Source organism: Silene latifolia, chromosome 10 (genome assembly GCF_048544455.1).
Source record: "Silene latifolia isolate original U9 population chromosome 10, ASM4854445v1, whole genome shotgun sequence".
Lineage (NCBI taxonomy): Eukaryota > Viridiplantae > Streptophyta > Magnoliopsida > Caryophyllales > Caryophyllaceae > Silene > Silene latifolia.
This window is the reverse complement of record NC_133535.1, coordinates 61,673,951-61,687,824: the sequence shown is the minus strand read 5'-3', so window position 1 is coordinate 61,687,824 and position 13,874 is coordinate 61,673,951. Positions and strand designations below refer to the sequence as shown.

Here is a 13,874-nt window from a genome sequence, read left to right as displayed (position 1 = left end):
GGTAAGCCTCATAGGCTTCCCTAGTGGCCGCGGTGGACCTAGTGGAGGGTTCGGGTGGAGAGGCCTCGGTAAGGTAACGAAGCTTGTCGTCACCTTCGGCGGCTAATTTGAGTTGGGCATCCCATTCGTTGAAATTTGACCCATTCTTTTCAAGTTTACATCGATCCATAAAGGATCGGAGCCAAGACGAACTAGCGAGTGGTGTAGCATTAGGAGTTGGTGTTGCCATTTGTTATGAAAAAGAAGTGGTCTACAAAACAAAATATAAGGAGTAAAACAATTGTCTTTTTAATAATACTCGTAAAAATGTATGATTTAAACAAGTTATTTGCATTTTTCTAGTGACCTCTACCCAACTAGATAAATGATTCCAAGATCCAAATTCATATCGACTTAGGCACGGTGGGGCCGATACATCCTTTATCAATATAACTCGGTGGATTAACGTTTAATCGATTCTACTTTTAGAACTCTTGGTCGATAATATTACATTAACAATTATCTATAGCCCAAAACACATCGACAAGGGCACGGTGGGGCCGATACATCCCTTATCAAATACTTTTGTTGAGTTCAATCCAAATTTCGAATAAATGTGTCCATGATCCAAACCCACATTAACTTGGGCACGGTGGGGCCGATACATCCCTCATCAACATGAATTCGGTGGATTAACATTCATCACCCACTTCCCCTACGTAACAAGGTTTGTACCCCGGTGTGGCCGAGTGCACTCCCTCACGAAATAGGTTTTCATGGTTTCTACTATTTGGTAAGGCTATGTCTCAATTGATAGTTTTAGCGAGAGGTCATGTCAATTTATTATCTATCACGTTTTAAGTGAACTAAAGCGGTGAACTACGATAATTCTAATTGACACGGTCGATAAACTCGATAAAATAAAGATGCATGTTTTAGTTATGGCGATTTAGCGATGCATGTGACATAAAATAAAATGCAAGCATAAAGATAAATAAATCCTAGTATGGCCTTTCCTAAAATAGAAAAACTCTTTAACTATTACATATTCGGAAACCAACTCCATTGGTCCCTTGAACTTCGGTTGTGGCACGCATCTCGAGGTAACACCGTCTTTATGTATCGCCATTCTTGAAGAAATCCGTCTTTGGGAACTCCGGAATGAATAAAATTACATAATAAATTACATAATTTCCTATTATACATTTGTAACTAAAATAAAATAAATCTATTAAATTACAAAACGGTGATACGAGATCACAATAAAAATTACAACCGAATCGATATTCCCATACATTTCGGGAAATACCAATTAAAATCTAAGGCAATACTAAGTAAAATTACATAATTCAAAATTACATAAATTAAAATTATGACAATCATAAAGAAAATGCAGCATAATTATATGTATGAACATGCTCAATTTTAATGCTAAATCGCCTTTAAATAGCCAATATCGTATATTACTCGGTTTTTACGGATTTGCGTGATTTCAACATTTTATAATCACAAAAATGCATAAACTCATATTTATGCATAAGTTAATTACCCTAACCTCTTAGGACTCAAAATATAGTCTTCACTAATAATTTGACCATAATTAACCCATATTTACAAATTTGTTCATAAATGGACCAAAAATTACAAAAATAAGCCATTAAACTTCAAATAAATCACAAAATTTCAAATAAATTCAAAATTTGAAATTTAAATTCTTTAACATTCTGGAAAAATTCCATGACACTCATAATGTTCAAAATCTTAGGTTAAAAATTTCGAAAATTTACCGGAAAAACAATGTTGCGGTTTATCGATTTATAATAAAATAATCATAAAAACATGGAAAAATTATTTTCATTAACTTTTCAATTTTAGATCTGAAAAATATAATAAAATGCAACATTTGACGTTTTTCCTAAGTCATAGATTATGTTTTATTAATTTTCACTAATAATGTCACTATTTATGCTATTTTTCTTAAAAAATCCATAAATCATGCAAAAAGACTTATTTATAGCCAATTATTTTACACATATCTTGTAAAATTGCATGTGACAACATATTAATTTTCTATGACCAGATTCGAAATTTAACACATATTAACCTATTTTTCACCTAAATCCGAATTTGATAATGAAAAATTCATTTTTCGAGCATAACAAGTCCAAAAATTATGAAAATTTGCAGGTTATCTCAAAATAATATATGTGACAACATATCCAAAAATCAACTTAAAATTCGAAGTATAGCTATTTTTAGACCAAAAATGACATTTTTACTCATAAAATCACATTTAAATGCCATTATTGTAAATTATGAACAATAAAAATCCGAAAAATTAACCAAAATATCCTAAAACATTTTAGGACCAGAAATATTAACATGCATGTAATAATTTCGTGATATATCATAATAACACAAATTTTACAAGTTTTATTTGTTATTCTTATAACTTGGAAAAACTTTTAACCAATTTGCATGCAAACAACCGTGGCTCTTGATACCGATTGAAGGAAATGTAGATTCATATACATATTAACATACTCATATATGTCTAAATTAATTTGTCATAAAATTAAAACGGATTTTATGCATGCAAACAAATAATATAATAGAAGAGAAATCATGTCCTTACATTGTGGATTTCGGATTTAAGGGCACAAAAGAGATCACCTTTCTCTTTTGATCTTGAGCTTTTCCTTATGGATGAACAAGATCTAAGTATAAGATCTCTCCCCAAGCTTTATACCCAAGGCTTAACACTTAATCTAATTAATATTATAAGTACTAGTATAATATTAATCTAGGAGAAAATTGAACCAAAATATTATTTAACCCTTGAATATTTCGGTTTTTATGAGAGAAGAAGAGAGGATTTTTCTTCTCACTAGAAATTATATTTTGGATGATCAATTGAATGAATATTCACTAACACATTTTAGTGTAATAATAGGTAAAATTAGATGAAAAACCAATGATGGTTTTCTCATCAAAAACCGGGTGGAATGGGGGGCTTTTTGGGGAGCCAATGCATGAACATATTTGTCTTCACAAGAATATTAGGGTTGCATGGCTAGGAATGTAGGTAATCATTGTGTTCTTATAATAATTAAACAAACACAATATTAGCTTCCACTACCCCTTAATTTCGGTACAATGGATAATATAGAGTCCATATTATTTTTGTCAATTTGTTAATATGTAACATGTCATATGTCACATAATATGTTATGTATTTTTAACATATTAAAAATCAACGTATTAGTAAAAATACGTCATATACAAAAATTGATTTGGTAATTTCATAATTACATGTGCCGAAATATTTTACCAATTTATAAATCACAACAGTTTGTATTTATAATAATTCATTCAAATTTAATTGTTACACTAAACAATTATTTCATCCGAGTAATGATACAATTCAATTACTCAGACCGTATCTCATTTAATCACATTTCAATTTGATACGTAAATTATACTTCCAAAATCGTCCGTCAATTTTCAAGTAATTTAATTAACTCGCAACATTATACGATTAATTAAATAATCAATTAAGAGTATTGCCCTTTAGGTATGACCTAGGGGTCAATCGATCACCACCGTCACACGACGAAGTAATGTCAAACTCTAGTCACCCAATCATTACCGATATATGTTGACCGATTGACAAGAATAACAATATTACTTCCCAATTGTATTCATTTTAATGAGACTTAAACATGTGATCATCATGATCAACAGTCGTGATCGCATTATTGTCGGAGGACACATATTCCAACAAAAAGTGTCGAGTCAATAAGGCCTTCTTAGGCCTAGTTTAGTTTAATTTAAGGGTCTTTTTGTCGGAGTAATGAACTAGTCTTCCTATCCCATCGGTTGTTATGATTAACGTGTTTTAATGCATGGTTAGAGCATGGCTTTGAGAGAGAGCTCGGAATCCCGAGCAAGTGCCTCTAACCACAACTCTAAGTAAGCAATCAAGTGAAGATGGTTTCCCCACAAGCTAGCATAGGAGTTGTCATCCCTTGGTGAACAAGCATGGAGGCCAAATGGTGAAAGGAACGTGAAAAGAAGAAGCAATTTTGGAGCGGATATTAGTCCAGGATGCAGGCTGCGTCTGTTGACGCAGCCTGCGCCGTTTGACGTAGGCCTGCGGTGGGTGACGCAGCCTGGGTTCTCCTCAGCCTTTGAGTATTGATAATCCGTCCGAAACCATTTCGTGGAAGCCCAAATAATGTTTAACCTAGAAAGGAGTACAGTCATATATATAGTTCATGGTTTGAAGACCTAGTTCATTATCTTCATTATTAAATAATCTCAAAAATTTTTATGAAGAAAAAACTTAGTATTTGGGAGAAAGTTGTAATCTCTGGTTTGATTTTGATGTCAATCTTTCCATTAACCTTGGATTCATCTATGGTTATGGAATGCTAGACCTTTTATTTGGTGTAATTTGGAATTCTCTACTTCCTCTATGTTTTATAAGAACTCCTTAATCTTTTTTCAATAATTATTTTATTTCCTTTTGTTTACTTGTTTATGTTTGATGTTTATGTGTTGGGAGTAGCTAACCTTGTATGTTATTCATCTAACTATTGCAATTTCTAGTCTTTTGTTCACAGCTCCAGAAATATATGAAGCAAACTTATTTTGTTATGAATTTGTTGTAAAGTTTGTAACTTTGTGAGTAATGTTTTAAAGTTAGTCTTGGGTTAGTTGTTTTAAAATCTCACGAGTTAATCCTAGCTCTTTCATGTGGCTTTGTTCTTAATGCTCTTTTGTGTTATCCTTTGTGCAGTTTTTATTTGAGAAAATACATGAGTAGAATTGTTTTCTTCTAGCTTAGGAAGGAAATTCTTACCATCCTATGAAAGTAGTATTAGGTAGTTATTGAAGAAAGAAAAGGGGTGTCTTTGTGGCTTAAGTAGTAGTGTTTGACTAACTTACACCAAGTTCTCCCAAATATTGAATTTTTGCATATCAAGTGTTTGTTGATTTGTCTCTTAGAAAAGTTCACATCTTTTGTTTTGTTATGTTTGTTTCCAACCAAATGTTTTTTTCCATCTATGTTTCCTACAAGTTGAACATTGTGAATACCCATTGTTTGTGATTAGTTTACATTGTTGAGTCTAAATTTTTATTAGTGTCTTAATTAGTTAGAGGAGTCCTAATTAGTGATTGTTGGTCAATTGTTTACAATTCGAGTCTTTAGTTAAAGGTCCTTCCCTTGGGTTCGACCCTAGCTTACCATATTACTACCTTATTGTTAGAAGTGAGTAGAGTCTAGTTAGGTTTATAAATTGTTAATATGATAGTTAATTCTAGTAGTAACGACAGCTGGTAGTTCTCTATCAAATTTTGGCGCCGTTGCCGGGGAAGACAACGTAACTAGAACTTGAGTTGTGATTTAAGCTTTGTTGTTCTTATTTCCTTGTTATTTTTAAAAGTAAGTGGTAGTTCTAATCTATATTGTTTAGTGTAAAGGTAATATGCCTAGGTCTCAACACCAAGGTAGTGAGTTCAATTTAGACGAAGAAGACGAATTTGGAGCATATTCTTGGTTATTCACAAATCCTTAGTATACTCGACCTCAAAGGGAAAAACAAGTTGAAGAGGAAACTTCCACACCCCTTTCGGTTGAACCAATAGAAGTAGAATATCCACAAATGGCTAATGATACAAGAACCATCCGAGAGCTCCGGGCTAGAAACTATGATACTCAACCTTTATGCATTGCCTACCCACCCATGGGAGCCAATACAAATTTTGAGTTGAAGGGTTATTTTATCCACAATCTACCCAAGTTTTATGGGCATGCAGGGGATCACCCCAACCGTCATCTCTCCGAGTTCCACATGATGTGTGAGGGTGCTATATCAAATGGTGTCACGGAAGACCAATTCAAATGGAGGGCTTCTCCATTCTCTTTACTAGATGCGTCAAAGGATTGGCTATTCTACCTTCCACCGGGTACAATTCGAACTTGGAAGGCCATGAAATCGGCATTTCTTGAAAATTACTACCTCGATTCAAGGCACAACCATGCCAAGAAGGCTATCACTTCTCCAGAACAAGATCCAAGTGAAAGCTTGTATGAGTATTGGGAAAGGTTCAAGAGGTTGGTTGCCCAATGTCCATACCATGGGCTAAGTGGGGATGACCTATTGGTGAACTTTTGTGATGGTCTTACTCAACAAGTCCAAAGAATGGTGAATGCCGCTACAAGTGGAGGGGTTGACAACTACTCCAATGCGGAGTGCAATTTTTGTCAAGTTCCACACCCGGTGGAGTCTTGTCCCATCATGGAAGAACAAGTGATAGGCCATGAGAATGTGAGTGCGATGGGGCATGATAACTATAAATCTAGAAATCCTACCGGGGGTGGGTTATAAAAATACGATCCAAGTGGAAACATTTACAACATTGGCTCAAGGGACAATCCAAACCTTAGTAGGAGAGGGGATACTTCAAAAAGTTTCCAAAATGGGCAATTCAACCATTTGAGAAACCAAAATTCACAAGGTCCAAACCCGAACTACCAAAGAAACCAAAATTTTCAACAATAAAAAGGAGGATCCTTCAAATTTGAGAACAAAGGTCCTCATAAAAATTTTCAACAAGGAGGAGGTCCCTCATCTCAAAGAGAAGATGACTTGTCAACTAAAGAAATGTTGAAAATTCTTGTTAAAGGGCAAGCCCAAACAACAAGGAGGTTTGACAAAATGGATGCGATAAACTATCAAGTGATGCAAAGCTGAAGAATCTTGAAATCCAACTTGGCCAAATTTCGCAAGAAATTGCAAAGAGCAACTAAAAGAACTCTACTTCAATCCCTTGTACCACATTCCCTCCAAGGGAAAATACAAGTGCCATGACCTTAAGAAAAGGGAGAACCTTAGAATCTCCCCTAAAGAAGAAAATAATGGCAAAGTCAAATGAGAGGATTATTGACATTGAGATACAAGAGGAAGAAGAGATTGTGGTTGATAAAGAAAAAGAGTCACCATCCAAAGTTAGTAGTCAAGAATTAAAGAGTCCGTTGAGCATGGACAAAGGAGAGAAAGAAAGCAACAGCACCAATGATCATATTGAAGAGATCGTGAGAGAACATGTCGTGGAGGTACCTTTTCCTCATGCTCTCACACATTCTAAGAGGTTTAAAAGGGATGAGGCTCTATGAAACCTTTAGGAAGTGTGAAGTAAACATTCTTCTACTCAATCTTTTAAAAGGTGTTCCGAGGTATGCAAATTTTCTCAAGGAACTTTGTACGCCAAGGAGAAACACAAGAAAGGGAACCCAAAAAGTAAGGGTAAGTGAACATGTCTCCGCCATATTTAAAAAATCACTTCCCAAAAAGTGTGGCGATCCGGGGATGTTCAATATATCATGCTCAATTGGGGAGAAGAGTTTCACCCATGTTATGTTAAACCTAGGTGCATCAATCAATGTCATGCTCTATTGTCTGTATGAGACCTTGGGACTTCCATCCTTGAACAAAATCGACGTAGTGATCCAACTTGCGGACCGCTCAAATATTTACCCAAAGGCGACGGTGGAGGATGTGTTGGTAGAGGTGGACCATTTAACTTTCTCGGCCGACTTCAAGGTCCTTGATATAGAGCTTGACTCGAGGGCCACTCCGATCCTTTTAGGAAGGCCTTTCATGAAAACCTTTAAGACAAAGATTGATGTGTCTAATGGGAAACTCACTACGTAATTTGACGGAAAGAAACTCACATACAACATCTATGATGTTATGAGACAACCTAACGACTCACATTCTTGCTATTTCTTGAACATAATCGAGCCAATTGTCTCACAAATGTATAACTTTTGTCAAATGGACCCTCTTGAGGTTGCCCTCACTAATGATTAGGAACAAGAAAGTTTGCGTGTAATCTTGTCTTATGATGTGCAGGAGTATTCCGAAGACTTGGACAAGGAATAAAGTCTTGAAAATGGGGAAGAAATGCTAAAAAAAAAAGAAAAAAAAAGTGCACGATCTAGCCTGGGACGGAACCCGCGTCATACAACACAGCCTGCATCGTACGATGCAATCTGCACCCCCTCACGCAGCCTGCGTTCTCCTCGGGTCTCAGCTGAAATGTTGGCCTATCAAGAGCATAAATTCCCTACACCCTTCCTCCCCTTAGAAGCCAACCTTGAGCGACCATTACCCTCCACCATAAAAACACCTAAACATGAACCAAAACCTCTTCGAAATCACCTTAAGTACATATTCTTAGGAACAAACAACACTCTTCCATTGATTATCTCAAACCAACTCAAGAAGGATCAAGAGAAGAGGTTAGTGACCATTGTTGAAAGATCAGAGGGAAGCTTTTGGGTGAAGCATCGCCGATATCAAAGGGATAAGCCCAAGCACGTGCATGCATAAGATTCGATTGGAGAAAGAGGCAAAGTCCATGAGACAACCTCTACGAAGACTCAATCCACCCATGATGGAGGTGGTGAAATAGAAATTCATCAAGCTCCTTCAAATGGGAATCATTTACCCCATTAGTGATTCCCAATGGGTAAGTCCTACTCAAGTTGTACCAAAAAACTGTGGGGTGACGGTAGTCAAGAATACCCAAGGGGCATTGATTCCTACCCATTTACAAACGGGATGGCGGGTATGCATTGACTATCGGCGTCTCAACAAAGTCACTTTAACTGACCATTTTCCCCTACCCTTTCTAGATCAAGTTCTAGAAAGGTTGGGTGGGAAAGAGTACTATTGTTTTTTGGACGGGTACTCCAGATATTTTCAAATCCCTATTTATCCGGAAGACCAATCCAAAACAACTTTTACCTGCCCACTTGGAACATATGCTTATTGTCGAATGCCCTTCGGATTGTGCAACGCTCCGGGAACTTTCCAACGTTGCATGATGAGCATTTTCCCCGATTATGTGGAGCACATATTGAAAGTCTTCATGGATGACTTCACCATCCATGGAGACTCCTTTGAGTCCTATCTAAATCACCTAGCTATGGTCCTAAGACAGTGTATAGACTCTCACCTCATACTCAATTCCGAGAAATGTCATCTTATGGCGAGTAGTGGCATCGTGCTAGGGCACATAGTATCTAAAAGAGGGATTGAGGTGGATATGGACAAAGTGAATGTGATTAAAAGCTTGCCGTATCCATCTAATACTCGATATGTTAGGTCATTTTTGGGACACACTGCCTTCAATAGAAGGTTTATACGGAACTTTTCAAAAATTGTTAACCCCTTGTACAAAGATGCGGAGTTCTTGTTTGATGATGATTGTAGGAGAGCATTTGACTTATTGAAGGAAAGCCTTATATCGGCTCCAATCATTCAAGCACCAAGGTGGGATTGTCCATTTGAAATCTTGAAGGATGCAAGTGATTTTGCTATTGGGGTCGTGTTGGGCCAAAAAGAAGACAAACCGCCGTATGTCATTCAGTATGCGTCCTCCCTTCTCAACGATGCTCAAAAGAATTACACTACAACCGAGAAGGAATTCTTGGCGGTGGTATATGCTCTTGAGAAGTTTTGATCTTACTTATTGGGAGTCAAAGTGATTGGTTACACCGACCACAAATCCATCACTAAACTTGTAGGCAAGAAAGATACCAAACCGAGATTTATGCAGTGGGTCCTCCTATTAAGTGAATTCGACATTGAAATATGGGAGAAGAAGGGGTTGGCAAATGTTGTGGCCGATCACCTTTGTCGGCTACATCGTGATGGTCAACAAATGCAAAGTATGGGGGTAGTTGATGGAAGTTTGCCTCATGAATCTCTTTATGTATTAAGTTTGACGGAACCTTGGTATGCCAACTTGGTGAATTACATGGTGACTAAGAAGTTCCCTACTTCTTTATCATCAAGTCAAAGAAACAAGATTAAAGTTGATGCCTGGTTTTATATATGGGATGATCCCTATCTATGGAAAATGTGCCAAGACCAAGATATCCGCCGATGTGTGCCGAATGTGGAGATACCCCCTATTCTCAAACATTGTCATGAATATGCATGTGGAGGTCACTTTGGACCCCAAAGGACGGTGAGAAAAATACTTGAATGCGGGTTCTATTGGCCAAACATTTTCAAGGATGCCCACATCTTCACAAAAACTTATGACAAGTGCCAAAGGGTTGGAAACATATCAAGGAGGAATAAAATGCCTCAGAAGATCTTTGATTTGTGGGGGATAGATTTTGTGGGGCCGTTCCCCAAATCAAATGGCTATCTTTACAATCTTTTAGTGGTGGAATATGTCCCGAAATGGGTAGAAGCCATACCAATCCGGAATGATGACGCAAAAATCGTTTCAAGTTTATAAAAAGCCACATATTTTCAAGGTTTGGGTATCCAGGAGAATTAATCAGTGACTGAGGCACTCACTTTTGCAACCGAATTATGAAGGGATTACTCAATAAATACGGGGTCATACATAAATTCTCCACCGCTTACCAACCCGAAACAAATGGGCAAGCGGAGGTGTCTAATCGGGAGATCAAGGGGATCCTAGAGAAAACGGTGAACCCCGATAGAAAAGATTGGAGTCAAAGGTTGAGCGACGCACTTTAAGTATATCGCACCGCTTACAAGACCACGATTGGTATGTCCCCATACCGGCTCATCTATGGCAAGGCATGCCACCTCCTTTGGAAGTAGAGCATAAGGCCTATTGGGCAATCAAGTCTTTAAATCAAAGCGTAGATGATGCGGGCCTCCATAGGAAGCTACAACTTCAAGAGATTGAGGAAATCTGTCTTGATTCTTACGACAATGCCGCCATATACAACGAGAAAGCAAGAACATGGCATGATCGACTGATACGTCGTAGGGAACTCAAGGAAGGTAACAATTTCCTTGTTCTTCAAAATCGGCTCAAATTGTTCTCCAGAAATCTAAGGTCAAAATGGTTCGGACCATACATTGTGAAAAAGGTCCATTCTCATGGAGCAGTTGAGGTTGAAAACCCAAGTACGGGGAAGATGATAAAAGTGAATGGATAACGTCTCAAAGCTTATCATGAGAGAATGAAACTACAAATGGTTGAAGAATTCACTTTGGAAGACCCCATTTATCAAGCATGATAAAATGAAGCACTAAGTCGAGCCATCGACATTAAAAATAAGGTAACCTTTGTTAATACACTCTCTTTTGCATAAAATTTACCGCTTTCATAGCTAGAAATTACATTCATGTCATTTCATTCCTTGTTAACAATTAATTGCATCAAATTCTTTGAAGTTACTAATGCTCTTGTGGAGGTTTGATAGACGAATTTTGCATGGGAAAACGTGATGAACATGGGCAATACGAGATTTGTGGAATATGAAGGACGACTCAAGTGTGTGGGGGGGGGGGGGCTTATTTAGCTTAAGAAAAACAAGCATCAAAAACCAAGATTAAAGCTCCCCGGCAGACCAGAACGCATCATGCGTCATACAACGCAGCCTTCGTCATATGACGCAGGCCTGCGTCCATCAACGCAGCCTGCGTTGCAGGCTGAATAGTGCCCTTCGTAAATTCTTAAACACCAAAACCTAACCCCTATCCTTCATAATCCGCCATTCATCATCAAAAACTCCATCAAAACCCCATCTCAAAACACCCTAAGTTTCATCAAATCTTCACAAATCATCACCTTTAATCACCCTCTCATTGCATAAATTCATAAACTTTGTGATTACCACCACCAAATACCTCCCATACAACAATTTTGACAGATTTTGCCCAATTCCATCAAGAACCCTAACTCATGAATCATCAAATTCAAGGCTTAAACTGGGATTTTAAGGTTCTAGACGGGTTTTGGAAGGATTATTCAACAACTAGTAGCAAGTTTTGTGTGGACCCGGGAAGGTATAACCATACTCTCCCCTCTTAGTTTTTACATACTTGTTTGAGTCGAAATTGAGAGTTTTAGGACTCCTGGTTTCGTTTATACTCTTGTTGTTGAGATTATATCATTGTTGCGACAAAGTTTTTTCTCGGTGAGGTAGAGGATATCATCAAACACAAGTTTTTAAGTTGTTACTAAGAAGTGCACACCAAGTGTTTGTTGATTTGCCTTATAGAGTGAAAAACTATATTGAGAGTTATTTGCTTTGTTTTTGTCTTGAAAAAGTGTAGGATGGTCCCCAAGATTACAAAATTGTTTAATGGAAAGGTAAGTCAAAAGAAGAGAGCGGTTAAGGCATCCGTTTCGGATGTTGAAGAAGTGTTTATGGGACATGAGGGCATGACCGCTGCTCAATTGAAAATATGGAACAAATTCTTTTCCCCAAAACCACAAAATGTTGTTACTACCAAATTCTTATGCCCGACCACGATGAAAAAGCTCGGCCTCTATGACACTACCTTCTCCTTACTTACTAAGATGGAACTAGAGGTCTACCTTCATGAAGATACGTGGGACACCACTTACCGATCCTACACCTACGAATTCCTCACAACCTTAACCGAACTTTATGTGGATGACGATGCTGAGCGAGCATATAAGTTCAGAATCAACAAGATATGGTACGAGTGCCCCCTTTCACAAGTGAGGGAGATCTTAAAAATAACTAAAAACTCGAAACCATTCAGGTCCAGAAAAGGCACCGCCGAGGATTTTTGGAATGCACTCACTGATAAAACCTCCACCACCAACGATGACAAATTTCCGCCCTCACAAACCCTCCTTTCCGAATAATAGCCCGTCTCCTTATCACGGCTATTGGAGAACCTACCAAGGTAAGTGAAGCGGTGAAACTTTATTTGTGGACCATGCTCCCCGAGGGAGTGGGCATTCCGGATTGGGCTAAGTTGTTCATGGATGCATGCTTGCATCACAAATTGAAGCAATCGGGTGGGAATATCCATAATGGTGGACTTGTGACCTTCTTTGTCCGGCATTTCCATGGCCAAATCCCCGAAAGTCAAGCTGTCAACGAAGCTAGGGGAGTTTGTTAATACAACGAATTCACCCTTCAAGATTGCAACATGTTTCGAATTCTTCTAACGGTGGAACTTTCGGGTTATTGGTTGGGAAATAATGGTTTGTCTTATGTTCGGTTGCTGTAATACTCCGTATTTTGATAATAATTTATGAAAGTAATTTATGTAATTTAATAATTGATTAAAGACATTTCTAATAGTAATTATAATAAGACGTTAATTAAATAATAAATTAAGTATCCAAGTCGGAAATTGGGTTTAGCTAATATTTAGCATTGGGTCGTGTGCCATTGTTACTTGGGCCGAATTTTATGGTTCATCTAGTATGAGTGTGATCAGGATTTGTATCGGAAATTAATAATAATATAATATGGAAATAAAATTATATAAAGCTAATAATAATTATATTATTAATAATAATAATAATAATAATAATAATAATAATAATAATAATAATAATAATAATAATAATAATAATAATAATAATAATAATAATAATAAAGTTATGGCAATAATAAATTAGTAAATATTATGCGAGGAAATCCTAGTTACGGTAAGATTAATAATATATGATAATAATAATAATATAATAGTAATGGTAATTCCTATACTAATTAGAATAAGGTAAATTATAATAGTTTTCTAATTGACCTCGATTTCTCTCTAATCTTTTACTATAAATATCACCTGAAATCTGAGAAATAAATCATAAAAATAAGAGAAGGAGTTTAAGAGATGGAAAGAGCAAATAAAGCAAGCAATAAAAGGTAAGATCGTCACAACTCGTGTTTATATCGTCTTAATAATTTAAGTTAACGTTTATACACCGTATGGACCACCGTGAACAGTGTAGTGGACCTTAGTAGTTGCCCTTGACCGTCATGAATCAAATAAGACCAACCTTGACCACTGTTGACCACCGTGGATGGTGGTTTGGCGTCTAAATAAGGGAGGTCGTGG

General features: G+C 37.0%; 1 protein-coding gene across 1 annotated transcript; it reads left to right on the top strand.

The window, feature by feature from the left end:
• Positions 1-10,618: 10,618 nt before the first annotated feature.
• Positions 10,619-10,984, top strand: LOC141607650 (uncharacterized). Its single transcript, XM_074427003.1, has one exon. It carries the CDS (start codon positions 10,619-10,621, stop codon positions 10,982-10,984), a length of 366 nt encoding a protein of 121 aa, XP_074283104.1.
• Positions 10,985-13,874: the final 2,890 nt, after the last annotated feature.

Coding starts and splice junctions, on each gene's coding strand:
- LOC141607650 (XM_074427003.1), top strand. CDS start 10,619: ATGCCACCTCCTTTGGAAGTAGAGCATAAGGCCTATTGGGCAATCAAG.